At 45.1% G+C, this 12,950-nt stretch overlaps 1 protein-coding gene across 9 annotated transcripts in view; it reads right to left on the bottom strand.

The window, feature by feature from the left end:
- LOC132526387 (tubulin-specific chaperone cofactor E-like protein) overlaps positions 1 to 12,950 on the bottom strand; it is a 162,747-nt gene that overhangs the window by 13,009 nt on the left and 136,788 nt on the right. For all 9 annotated transcript variants that reach the window (XR_009542544.1, XM_060160632.1, XM_060160621.1 and 6 more), the window contains 4 exons: positions 10,962 to 11,161; positions 6,488 to 6,871; positions 4,139 to 4,425; positions 2,283 to 2,563 (listed from right to left, as the gene is read on the bottom strand). Coding sequence is in view for 8 of the 9 variants with exons in the window: in XM_060160632.1 (XP_060016615.1) it covers positions 2,283 to 2,563; positions 4,139 to 4,425; positions 6,488 to 6,871; positions 10,962 to 11,161 (1,152 nt within the window). In the remaining variant the exon portion in view is untranslated. The remainder of the gene's footprint in view (positions 1 to 2,282; positions 2,564 to 4,138; positions 4,426 to 6,487; positions 6,872 to 10,961; positions 11,162 to 12,950) is intronic.

Below are 12,950 nucleotides of genomic sequence, written 5' to 3'. Positions count from 1 at the left end.
AGAACTGCTGATTGAGAGCATTTCTTTTAGACACTCACTTTTTTTTTCTTTATTTTATTCTTGATATGAGTTTGTTTTCTGATGATTTGACTCAATATAACAAAAGCACATTTCACTTACATATTTCAGTTGTTATTTCTAATTGTGTTCCCTTGGAAAATTTTAATTTTTAAAGTTTTGTCAAATTGCCATGCAAAAAAAAAAAAAAAAAAAAATCAAGTAGTCCTGAGAAGCTTAAAGTGAAACACAGCAGTCCCTCGCCTAGGCCCTCTCCACTTCCCTGTTATTTTTCTTGGTCATTTTAAAAGTCTTTTGGTTGTTTCTTCGGATATTTAACTCTATGTTTGCAAATGGTAAGCGAAAACTGTTTTCATTTAATTTTTACTTTTATCAGAATAATACTGGTAAAAAGTCAAATAATGCTGTATTGAAGAATGGCAATCCCATGTCCCAATCTTCTTATCTTCCAGTTCTAATGCTTCTGAGACAACTATTTTAAATCTTTTAATTTTTCTAGTTTTTACGTCCATATTTTGAAATATCACTATTTTTCTTGATTTTTCAGTATTAGATCTCTATCGACTTCCTTTTAGAGAAGATTAGGATTTAGTAGACACTCACTTCTTTATTTAAAGACTGTCTCCCTATCCAGGTGTAATAATCCTCATCGTCGTGGCATATGATGGTGAGTGTTGAAGAAACAGCAATGATTCAATCCCAGCACGAGCCAAGTTCTCTTCACGAGTTCAAAAACAAAACAAAATCCCTGAGCTATCCCATAGCTGCAGATGCTTCTCCCGACCCTCTGCTAAGTAACTATTATACGTGGGAGGACAGGTATGGCGTAGCATCAGCCTGTCTTAATTCCTAGAAAGACGACTGAAGGAAAGCCATCAGCATCAGTCAAATGCACTTACTTTTTAAAGGCTTCCTTTTGTAAAGACGCTTTTGCTTGCCCAGTGGGTTCAGCACCTAACACCGGTGCTAAGCACGCAACAGCCACTCCATGAATGTGCTGGTTGATTAACACAATATGAACACCACCCAAGAGAATAAGGGAAAGAAAGTGTGGAGGTTACAGCTTCCAGGAAGGAAAGAACCTCACTTACAAACATGATGGTCCACCTACCGCTTGGCAAATACGACATGCCCAATTCAGAGGGAAGTTTTAAGGTTAAAAGCAAAAATTCATACTTAAAAAAAAAAATCCACACAATTTTTAAAGTTCAAAACAGTTAACGTTTTTTAAAGTATTGTTTATTAACAGAACAGGGTAAAATATTGAAGTTATCAAACAAACTATTTCTGTTGCTTGCTAACAGAGACCGGTCATTTGCTTGTTAAGAGTTTCTGAAGTCACTGAATGCATATTTTAATGAACCACATTGTTTTCAGGTTCTGAATTAAGTGCATCCCTACTCTTGCTCAGGTTTGGTCTGCAGATTTACTGATGTGCACGCTCAGTCTTGGAGTGAACAGGGCCAGTTTTCATGGCAGTACCTGTATGCACATTGGGTTGGTGGTGCATGTCGAGGGACAGGCACACATCCTGTCGGCCGCAATGTCATACTGCATTCATGGGACAGATTGATCAGTATGTATGTGCACACACATATATGGATGTGACACATTTATGTGTGATTATGTACATATTTATTTGCTCCATGTATTTGATTAACATGGTAAGAAAATGAACAAAGAGAATAATGGATAACGCAGATCAAAATAGTTTTCTTACTACAGAAAAAAAATGCAAGAATCTACAGATCTTTATTTCATCAGTAATATATGTGTAATCCCTTTATGAATCCAACCATGGCTTCCTTGCAACCAGGCAGATACAGCCAGCTCAATTCCAACTCAACTTGCCACTTGCCATGTGCCTTCTCTTTCTGATCTGGGCTCTGACCCATGTTAAGGGAGCCATGTTAAGGAGAGCTGAGTTTGGGGCACTGAAATCAATCAGGAATCCTATACTCTGTCGGCTATCTTAAAGTCACTAGCTACACTGGTGTTTCTCCAACCCAGAGAACCTCACCTTCCCCAGCGGGTGTTCCAAATTCCATAACTGGTCAGGCAATTAGAGGGGAGTCAGGCTCCACTGAAAATGCGCCCCATGAAATCTGCTACAAGCTCTCACAGCTCTCCACCCTCCAACCCTGGAAGCAGATCTATGGGTCAAGATGCAGACCAGCCAGCCGGCCCTGGACACAGCGATGCCACTGGCAAAGCTGTGCTTTCAACTTAGCAAAGAGTCTGCAGAAATAAAATAATTCTCTTACAGCAATTCTCTTTCTCAATCCACTCGGTGCTGAGGATCCCGAAGGAGCGGCAAGACTCCCCATAGGCAGCCAGGGAGCCGCACAGCTGGTACTTCTTATGGTTGTAGCAGCCGTCCAGGTAGCAGGACTCGTAGAAGGGAAGGGGGTCGAGCAGCCCGTAGCAGGGCTGGAAGAAGCCCTTCATGTCCGTGAGCTTCAGGCAGTAGCCGTCGCCCTGCATCTTCTGGATGTGCACGTTGTCACACATGGCCGCGTACTGGGAGAACTGCAGCTCGTTGCAGCTGGGGGCGAGAGGTCTGGTCAGGGTAGGAAGCAAAACGAGGCATCCAAGATGGCCGATGAAAGGGCAGACCGTGGCAGTGCCCTTTTCAGCTAACCCAGAAGTTAGTGTGGGATGCTGATCCCAACACTAACAGACTGTGTGACCTTAGGAAAGTCACGGTAATTTCTATTGTTATGCCACTGGGATAAGTGAGGGTAAGATAAAGTGATGGACTGGTAGCCAAAGTGTCAGACAAAAGGTAGATATTGGTATAATAACCATTAACCTTCGATATAACTGATACAATAACTATTAACGGGTGCTCATATAATAACAACCACCACCAATAATAATAATAGTTACTATCACTATTAATAATCATAGCAACGACAGTTGGTAGAATTAAAGATTTGAAAGGAAGTCCAGAAACTTCTCAACCAGTTCCAGTTTAGCTATCAGAGACCGAAAGTAAAATCATCAAAAGAAAATTGGTGTCAGGCTGAAATCGTTTATAAAGGAAGAAAAAAAGGAAGAGAGGAAGGGAAAGGAAGCTTAAACAGACTCATAATTCCTCAGGAGGAACTGAAGCTTGCTCACCTTTGGAAGCCCCAGAATAGCTTAAGTGTGCAAAGTAGTCATTTTTCTAACTGTGGGCCCTAGAAGTGACATTTTAGAGAAAGCATCACATTAGGAATTCTGGAATCTAATCCTGGCTTTGCCACTTATAGGACCCCCTCAACGTAAATCATTCCACTCTAGCCTCTGTTTCACCTAGAAAAGAGACTGGACCAGATGGTGCCCAAGGTTCTTTCCAGCTCTGGGTCCCATAATGCACAGGATAGTTTAATTTATGGTACATTTTTCGGTTTACACCTGCAGAAGGGTCACAGAGGGTTTGGGGCTTCATTTTCACATCTGGGAATTTAGCTGATGTTTGGTGTATTAAAGCACAAGGGGACAGAACCATTGTACGAGCAAAGAAATGCCAGGAAAGAGAAGCATATCTATAGATCCTGAGAGGAATTAACATAATTCAGCAGCCCAGAAGGGCCCTAAATTAAACACCTTTGGAGTAACTTGTTTAGCTCATTCTATTTCAGCTGGCCAGAGAGGGGCCTGATAATCCCCTTGCGGACTTCTGCTTTTAAAAAGGCTTTCTTGATTCCCACCAACTTGTACCTGCACAAAACCAAGCCTCTGGTAAGAGTCACAGACACACAGTCTCAGCACGGGGGAGCAAGGGATAGCCCTCATCTCCTGGGTTAAATCTTAATCCCACCCCCCAGCAGGGGTGCCCAGTTGCAGTCGGGCAGCTGGCCAAGGTTTCAGAATTCTAATCTTGGGCACACTCTTCTGTTTAGCCGAGGGCTGGATGACACAAAAATGTAGACTTTTATCATCTAAGCCTAGTTCCTCCCTCTGCTGTTCAAGAAACTGCTGTGCCTATTTGTATGATGAAAACTCCAAAGACCTTCAGCTTAGCTCTTTGCAGGAGTCCGGAAGGGTGATGCTGTACAAAGTCCCTTCCTCAGCAACACCTGTCATGGACGTGGGAGGACTGGGGCCCCTGAGTCTAGCGGCTGGAAGTTCTCACCTCTTCTGCATACCGTTGGTTTTCCAGCTCTGGGCCAGCACCACGCTGCTCACCACAGGCCTCCCCCGCAGGGTCACGTAATCATCGGTTAAGTCCCCGTTGAAGTTGCCACAAAGGCCACACACTTTGTTCTGCAGCCTCTCACTGATGCTGATTTTTATTACGTTGAAACCATTGTAGTGTATCTGGATGTCAGGGCTGGTGTCGATCACCAGGAACCCCTCGCTGCTGTAGATTTTGGTTGCCAACCCGGTTATAAACGGAACATTCACTTGTGTGCCATTCACCTGTCAAAGGAGAAAGAAAAAGTATATGACCCTCAAAGCAGGGACTGGCAAACATTTACTGTAAAGGGCCAGAGTAAATATTTTAGACTTTGCGGCCCATATGATCTCTGTCAACTCTGTCCTCGTGGCAGGAAAGCTGCCAGAGACAACAGTAACTAAATGAGTGAGGCAGTGTTCCACTAAAGCTTTATTTACAAAAACAGGCAGCAAGGAGATTTGGCTGAATTTCATATTTTGCTGACCCCCGCCCTAGAATTTGAGTACTCCCTCATCTAACTGTCCACAGTTCCCCCCAGAGAAGCAAAATATGGAGGCAGAGAGTTACAAAAAAAAATGATGGAAAAGTATAACTCACAACAAATGGCTGGATTTTTGTATAAAATTTTCTCTAGCATAAATCAATTACTGAAAACGAAATCCCAATCCTGTGCTAGGGAGGGTCTAACACGGTTAAAATGAACCTGGGGGTCATTGCTATGTTAATTGTTTTCTTGTTTATAATGTTGAAACAGGAGGTACCCTCCCAGAGGTCCTATAGGTACAGTATTTTCTCCATTTGTCATTTTCTTGCTTTATAACAGTTTCTTTTTTCCTTAGCCCTTAGGACAGAACATAACATGCCTTTCCTGTACTTACAAAATAAATTCTTCTCCCCACCCCAGGTTATTAGTAACTTTCATTTCTTAAAAAAAGCAGAAGCCTTTAAAAAATATGATTCTTTACTATTTTAGTGGCTGGGGGTATTTTATTCAGCACAATGTCAGTTTTGCTGTCACGTGGTCCCTTTTCACTTTCTTGCTGCTGTATTCTGGACCGATGCAGTTGTGTCTATGTGGGCCAATTTGCAAAAGGAATTGGAGTGTCAAAAACAGTAGCAACTTTCATTGACGTTAAAAACCAGTATTAAAATCCAGACTTTTCCTTTTAAGCCTGCAAAATACTGCCAGTCTTTTCCCTAAGGCTGGATACTAAGCTATTTGATGACTCTTCAGATAAAGATATTCCCAGTGCACAATTATCTGAGCCCGTGGTAGAAAGCAGATACAGTAACACTCAATTCCAAAAATGCTCCTATGCGTGTGCTGGCTCTCTCCCTGGCCCTTCCTAGCTGGAACCGCAACCCGGGGTACCGGGTGCTGACTCCATGGTTCTGGTCTGTCTGCTATGAACAGCCTGGTTTAGCTGAGAGGCTGGGGGTCACCACCACTAGTTCCGAGCAGATTATCTTCTTAAATGGAGGGATGGGAGGAATGCAAGTTGGAGAGGTGTATTAGTTATGGGGGTGGGTTGGAGATTCACATTTATTTATATACGGGTCTAAGATTCACAAGAAACCAGGCAGCAGGCCTAGGGAAGGGCCAACCTAAGAGAAAGCCACCATATCCTTCCTCTGTTTTCTTTCCCTTGGTGTGTCATCAGGGGGCGCTCTCATAGCGAGGGACGATCCCTCCCTGCCGTTTTTGTTTGTTGGTTTAACATCTTTATTGGAGTATAATTGCTCTACAATGGTTTGTTAGTTTCTGCTGTATAACAAAGAGAATCAGCTATACATATACGTATATCCCCATATCTCCTCCCTCTTGCATCTCTCTTCCGTTTTTATTTAGTAGCTGTGTTTATAGGCAAACGCTTGCCTTCTCTCAGTTTCTAGAAAGGATGGCAGAGATGAAAGAGTGGGTCTTGGTACAGGTAGGCAGAGCTAAGAATAATTTTAAAGGCTCTTAAAAGCAAATGAGATGCTTTTTGGAAATTAATTCAAAGTAAAAGTTGACTTAGCTACCATTTTATCACCTGAGGCTCTATCAGCACCCACACCGACCTTATAGCCCTGAGACACTGTACATTTCCTTTGGAAATCGTTAGTCAAGGACTAAATGGGGCCCACGCTTACGCTTATAGAATCTTTATATTTTCATTCTTTAAAATCTGGTCATCGGTGTATGGTATGTATGAAGCAACAGCCTGTTATCCTCAAACCTCACGGAAAACCACAGCAAACAACCCCCTAGACACGCCCACGTTCCAGAGTACGTTTCTTAAGAATCAAGGACAGGCTCGTCACCTTGACAGTGTGCCGGTCGTTGATGAGAATCTGCTCTTCGTTAATGTAGAAATAGACGGGCGAAATGATGGTGAGATTGGGGGACGACCACTTGTCGAAGTTGATGATGAGCTGGAAGGAGATGTCGGGGAGCTTCTGGCAGATGGTGGAGAGCACGAAGGCGCAGTTGGCTGGGAAGCGGAGGAAGGCGCCGTCGAAGGTGCGGAAGACGCCGCCGCCGGCCGCCAGGCAGTAGGAGGTCTTGGTGCTGAAGCAGCCGCGCACCCCGTTGCGCAGCGCGCACTCTTCGTCTGACTTGCACTGGCGCGGGTCGCACTGGATCAGGTTGCGCCGGAAACAGCGGCAGCGCCGCGTGCAGTCACTGTTCCAGAACAGCTGCTTGGGCTGGAAGAGAGGCGCCGTTTGCATGCAACTCAGGCTGTGGTCAGAGTTGGGGCCCCCAAAGCCCAGTCCACCTGGACCCTTTCCAGGCGGGGCTGGCCTATCAGTAATGGGGCTGGAATTTGCAACAAGGAGCAGTAGGGAGGCTGGTTCAATTCAAACGTTACACCCCCTGCACGTAACTCAGATGCCAAACAATGTGCCATTTAGTCTTTATTGGTTTCAGTCAAGAATTTGGGAATCTCTACGGCTGGATTGTAGAACTAATCACAGCCAACCAACAGGAATGGGCAGCTGCCAGAGGAGGAACTAAGTGAAGAGGAAAAATATTTGGTAGGAAATTAATCTAACAAGTACCAGCTCCACTTCAAGGAAGAAATTTAAATTCACTCAATAATGATAAACCCCACCCTTCAATCTTAAATAGGTTAAAAGAAAGCGATAACCAACTCTTATGATGAACCATTTCAACATTCCACAATACTCACTGTTCCAAACGTTTTCCTTGTATCTAATCTACTTCCAATTTACTTCTGTTGCAAATACTCCATTTCTATGTCCTGAAGTGAGAGGCCTAGATAACAGTGAGGTTCCATGAAAGGAGAGCTTTGAGATCAGGCCACCTGGGGTTTGATCCCAGCCCTGCCACCCTACATGTGCCACCCTGAGGGGCACTACCAAGCTCCCAGAGTGTCAGTTTCCTCTCTCGAAACTGGAGATAATAATAATAATATCTTGCAAGGCAGTTGTGAAGATTAAATAAGACATGTGAAGCACATTTTCCGGCTGAGAGAAGGTACTCAATAAATAATAGCTGCTGTTATTACCGGAGAAGGACCGCTCACCCTCTTTCAGATAGTGAGGAATTATATAAAGTTATATTAAACACTACGACCAAGTGGATCATCAGTTGGTAGCAGCTATTATTTTTCACTCCTTCTGCAAATCTGTAGACATGACTCTGCTTGAGGACCTCGTGCTCTTGATCTTGCACTTGTTCTAGACCAAGAATTCCAGGAAACTGTTGGAAACTGGTCGTGATTGTCCAAGTGGAGTGTGGTCCCAACGAGTGGACTACTTCATAGAGATGTGGCCACTCGGGGCATTAATTCAATTTTCTAAAACGGTGCTATCCAGAGGTGGTTTATTTATTTATTGTTTTTGCGGTACGCGGGCCTCTCACTGCTGTGGCCTCTCCCGTTGCGGAGCACAGGCTCCGGACGCGCAGGCTCAGCGGCCATGGCTCACGGGCCCAGCCGCTCCGCGGCATGTGGGATCTTCCCGGACCGGGGCACGAACCCGTGTCCCCTGCATCGGCAGGCGGACTCTCAACCACTGCGCCACCAGGGAAGCCCCAGAGGTGTTTAAATGGCACAAGATGGGCCTATGCTACTGTCTGGTCACCATTTTCCATTTTAACTATAGACTTATCAAAACCCTGGATATCAAATACAGATCTGACTCAGATCCAAGGGTAAGTAGATAGAGGGTGAGATCTTCTAGGAAGAGTTTTCTCAATCTGGTGCACTTTAAGATTCCAGTGCCCTGCTGATTCTTTCATCCTCAAAATGAAGTAGTTCCCGGAACCAAGCCTTCCCTCCTTCCAGACCTGTAAAATATTGACTTTCTTTCTCTTGTCAGATTTGCAGAAAAATTGAGCGGACGGTCTGGCCTCTCTCTGATGAGAAGTCAGACATTACATGGGTGGAAAGAGCAAAATAACCTGAAGCATGTGGATATGATCAAGGGTAAGTAACTCATCCCACAGGGGAACTCGATCATGAAACTGGCATCACAGTACAGAGACAGGCCCAGTGCTGCTTTCTCCACCTTAATTAGACCCGACAACGTCAGCTGGGTGATTACCCTACACGCTAATAGCTAGATGTGTTCTCTTTTTATTTCCAAAGAAATCTGTTGAATAAACAGCCTCCAAGCTTGTTTGAATTGTGGCAAGTAGATTATCTGTTTTGTGAGTTTGCTACTTCCCAGATATATGTTGTTGTCAAAACCCACTGACTTTCTGATGAAAAGCGGATAATAATGTTTATAGTGCTAACAGCTGCTGAGAGCTGTATTGTGCCTTCCCGAGAGCTCCAAGGGCTTTTACACGCATCGTTTCATTAACACACCTGGATTTTTCATTTATAAAATGCTTCTGAAGAGAATGAACAAAAACAATAGCAGTTACCAATTATTGAACTACTAGGTGCCAGGTACTAAGGCACCTGGCATTGATTATTCATACAACAACCATACTGAGTTGGTATTGTTAGTAATGTTTTGTAGATAAGGCAACAGAAGCTCAGAGGAATGACACAGTTTGCTCAATGTCACATCAACAGCATTGGTTCAGCTAGGATCAAACCCGAATCTCATTCCGTTATGTCACAGACACTCAGGATCTCTGTGGAGGGGTGCATGACACACTTGCTAGATGGATACATTTCAGTAAATCTCTGGACAGGGGAGCAGAGATTATAATAGTGTTTTTCAGTTTTGAGCCTGGTTATCTCTTCTCCCAGATTGTGGGAAAACGGAATCTATTATTATTTTCTCCCACATGGTCTGCCTCTTCCTTTCAAATAATCAATATTTCTAAGAGCTTAACTTCAAAACTCACCTCTACCAAGAAGCCTTCTTTGATCAATTTTACTATTTTACTCTACTTTTCCCCATCTTTCTAATACAACATTTAAACAAATTTCCCACCGAAAATGAGACCGAAGGTAACGTCCATATTGATTTTCTTTTATCTCCTCTCAAAGTAAAGCCAGCTTAGTTGTTCTTGAACAAGAACAATGCATCTTTACAGAAAGGAGGCATTATTTATTTTTTGCCTAGTTTATTTCCAGTTCAGACATTTCAATTAGATTTTTTTAATGCTGTGGCTCTTTTTCATCTTAAAATTGATTAGTTCTCTAGGGTATTATATTTCACTTGTTGATATGTTATTTTGTAATTGTCCTCTTGTTCTTTAAAGTGCTTTTTTTCTTTTTTGCGGTACGCGGGCCTCACTGTTGTGGCCTCTCCCGCGGCGGAGCACAGGCTCCGGACGCGCAGGCTCAGCGGCCATGGCCCACGGGCCCAGCCGCTCCGCGGCACGTGGGATCTTCCCGGTCCGGGGCACGAACCCGCGTCCCCCGCGTCGGCAGGCGGACTCTCAACCACTGCGCCACCAGGGAAGCCCTAAAGTGCATTCTTTCCCCCTCTCCTGAATAGATTTTCAAGTTCCTTAAGGCAGGGAACATGCTTTATCATCCCCAACGATACCACTAGCACAGCGATCTGCAAATAGCAGCTATTCCATCGATGCTATTGTTAACTGTCTACTCGCCAGTGTACGGTGTTGATATCCTTTAAACAGAGAGTGGCCTGGAGGCAGAACCAAGGGCTAAATACCCTCTCCAGGAAAGATCTCTTCTAGCTTAGCATCACAGCACATAAAGAAAGATTACAGGGTAGAAAAGTAAATGATTTTGTGAGCTAATATGTTTTACTCAAAGAAGGGCATCTTCATCAGCTTTATGTGAAGCCCCCAAAGAGAGAGAAGCAGAGGGTAGGACACAACTCTCGGGGGACGGTACTAGAGTGACAAATGACACATGCAGAGATGGCAGCCCTCACTCTCTCTAATGGAGCTGCAATAAGCAGAAGAGGCAAAGCCCCATCTGCTAGCCTCGAGCTCTATCTTTTGCAGTTAAAAGTGTCCTTAGCCGAGACAGCTACAAATGTCAGATTCACCACCGTCCTATTTCCAAACAGTAGCCACATCAGAAGCTTTCTAACTAAGATTTACAGGAGAAGAAATCAGAAGGGCCTAGAGAAAGGCGTGGAGGAGAGAGAAACACAAATGCTAGCGAGGAAGGGTGGGAGAGTGAGACCCAAACACGTTTCCCAATCCGGTACTCCGTGCGCAAGAGCCTCACCAGACCTGTCCTTGACCTCTCGGCCCCCCGCTCTGCCTCCCTGCGAATCCACACCACAATCTTTGTAATCAAGTGGGAAGGTGGGTCCACCGTGGCCCGCCTCTTGGAGCGGGAGAGGAATCTGCTGCCCAGCAAGGAGGACCCGGTGGGCGGGGCGCCCCTACCTCGTAGTACTTGCCGTCAGAGTAGCAGCCGCAGTTGTGGGGCAGGATGCAGCTTTTGCCGTTGAGGACGTAGCCGGTGTCGCACTGGCAGCCCTCCACGCAGTAGTGGTTGCAGCCGCTCTTCAGGCGGATCGCGGCGCAGCGGGGCTGGCACACGCTCACGCAGCTCTCGTAGTGGCTGTTGGGAGGGCAGGTGACGGCTGGAACGGGAGACGAGAGTCAAGATCGACAGTCACCAGGACGGTCAACGCTTTCCTCTGGCCCATCGCTCACCCACTTGCGGAGACGGAGGCCCGGCGGGGAGGAAGCTTTGCCACCTTCCCTCTTTCCTACTCTCTCTGCTTATGGAAAGCCTCTATCTGACTTATCCCTGTGGAAGTAATGGACCAAAGAGCAGATGGAGGTGACAAGGCTCCTCACACCATCTTTGTCCTGTCCTCAGCCTTGTTTCCTGAGGTCCTCTAGAACCTGTTGCCTTAAACCCATCTCCCAACATGCATCTCGACTCCAGTGAGTCACTGGATGGCCCCCCGGGGGTGCCCCATATTCACTCCTGCCTTTAGGTCCCCAGGTGTGTTGATCTCCCTTCCCCAACCCCTTCTTCATCCTCCCAGCCTATCTGAATCCTGCATTCTTCAAGCCCCAGGTGGAGTCCCAACTTATCTGCAGAACTCCCTACTCTTATACCAATACCAACTCAGAACTTCCAGGACCTTTTTCTAAGACAGTAGTTTATAAACGGTAGGCCCCTGAGCCTCTTGATTTCTGAGAAGGCAAACGTGCACTGTGTGTGTGCCTGTGTATACAGACCGACCCATGTCAGCTATGTTCTGTGGTTTTCAAATGCATGTAGATGCTTTTCTGGAAGGCAGTTGGGGTCCTGGTGAAGAGCGTGGGCTCTGGAGCCAAGCTGTAAGAGACTGGAGCCATTACTTAATCTCTCTGGGCCTCAGTTCCTTATCTGTACAACACAGATACCCACAGCACCGCTTCATGGCTCATTGGGAGGGAACGAGTGAGTCTGTGTACTTACAACAGTGCCAAGCAACTAAACGTTCAGTAAGTGTTAGCCAATCATTAAAGATAGGTTTGCTTAAAAGTTTTACAGAAACTAATAATGCTATTTGCAGTGACATGGATGGACCTAGAGATTGTCATACTGAGTGAAGTAAGTCAGACAGAGAAAGACAAATATCATATGGTATTGCTTATATGTGGAATCTAAAAAAATGGTACAAATGAACTTATTGTCAATTCCACTCCTGGGTATATACTCAAAAGATTTGAGAGAAGTATTTCAAAGAGATATTTATACACGTTGTCATAGCAGCATTATTCACAATAGCTAAACCATGGAAGTAATCCAAGTGTCCATCAATGGATGAATGGATGAGCAAAATGTCTATATACAATGGAATTATTCAACCTTAAAAAGGAAGGAAATTCTGCAGTATACTACAAGGATGAACCTTGAGGACGTTATGCTAAGTGAAATAAAGCACCCACAAAAAGACAAGTACTGGGGGACTTCCCTGGTGTCTCAGTGGTTAAGAATCCGCCTGCCAGTGCAGGGGACATGCGTTCGAGCCCTGGTCTGGGAAGATCCCACGTGCCGCGGAGCAACTAAGCCCATGCACCACAACTACTGAGTCCGCGTGCCTAGAACCTGTGCTCCGCAACAAAGAGAAGCCACCGCAACAGGAAGCCCACTCACGGCAACAAAGACTAGCCCCCGCTCGCCGCAACTAGAGAAAGCCCACGCACAGCAATGGAGACCCAATGCAGGCAAAAATAAATTAAAAAAAAAAAAGACAAATACTGTATGAGTCCACTTCTCCAAGGTATCTAAAGTAGTTAAGTTCACAAAGACAGAAAGTAGAACATTGGTTGCCAGGGGCTGGGGTGGTGTGGGGTGGTGTGGGGTGGGGAGAATTATTGGAATGTTATGGAATGGGGAGTTATTATTTAGTGGGTACAGAGTTTCAGTTT

Source organism: Lagenorhynchus albirostris, chromosome 9 (assembly GCF_949774975.1).
Source record: "Lagenorhynchus albirostris chromosome 9, mLagAlb1.1, whole genome shotgun sequence".
Taxonomy (NCBI): Eukaryota; Metazoa; Chordata; class Mammalia; order Artiodactyla; family Delphinidae; genus Lagenorhynchus; species Lagenorhynchus albirostris.
Note: the sequence above shows the minus strand (reverse complement) of the source record. Positions and strands in the feature narration are given on the sequence as shown.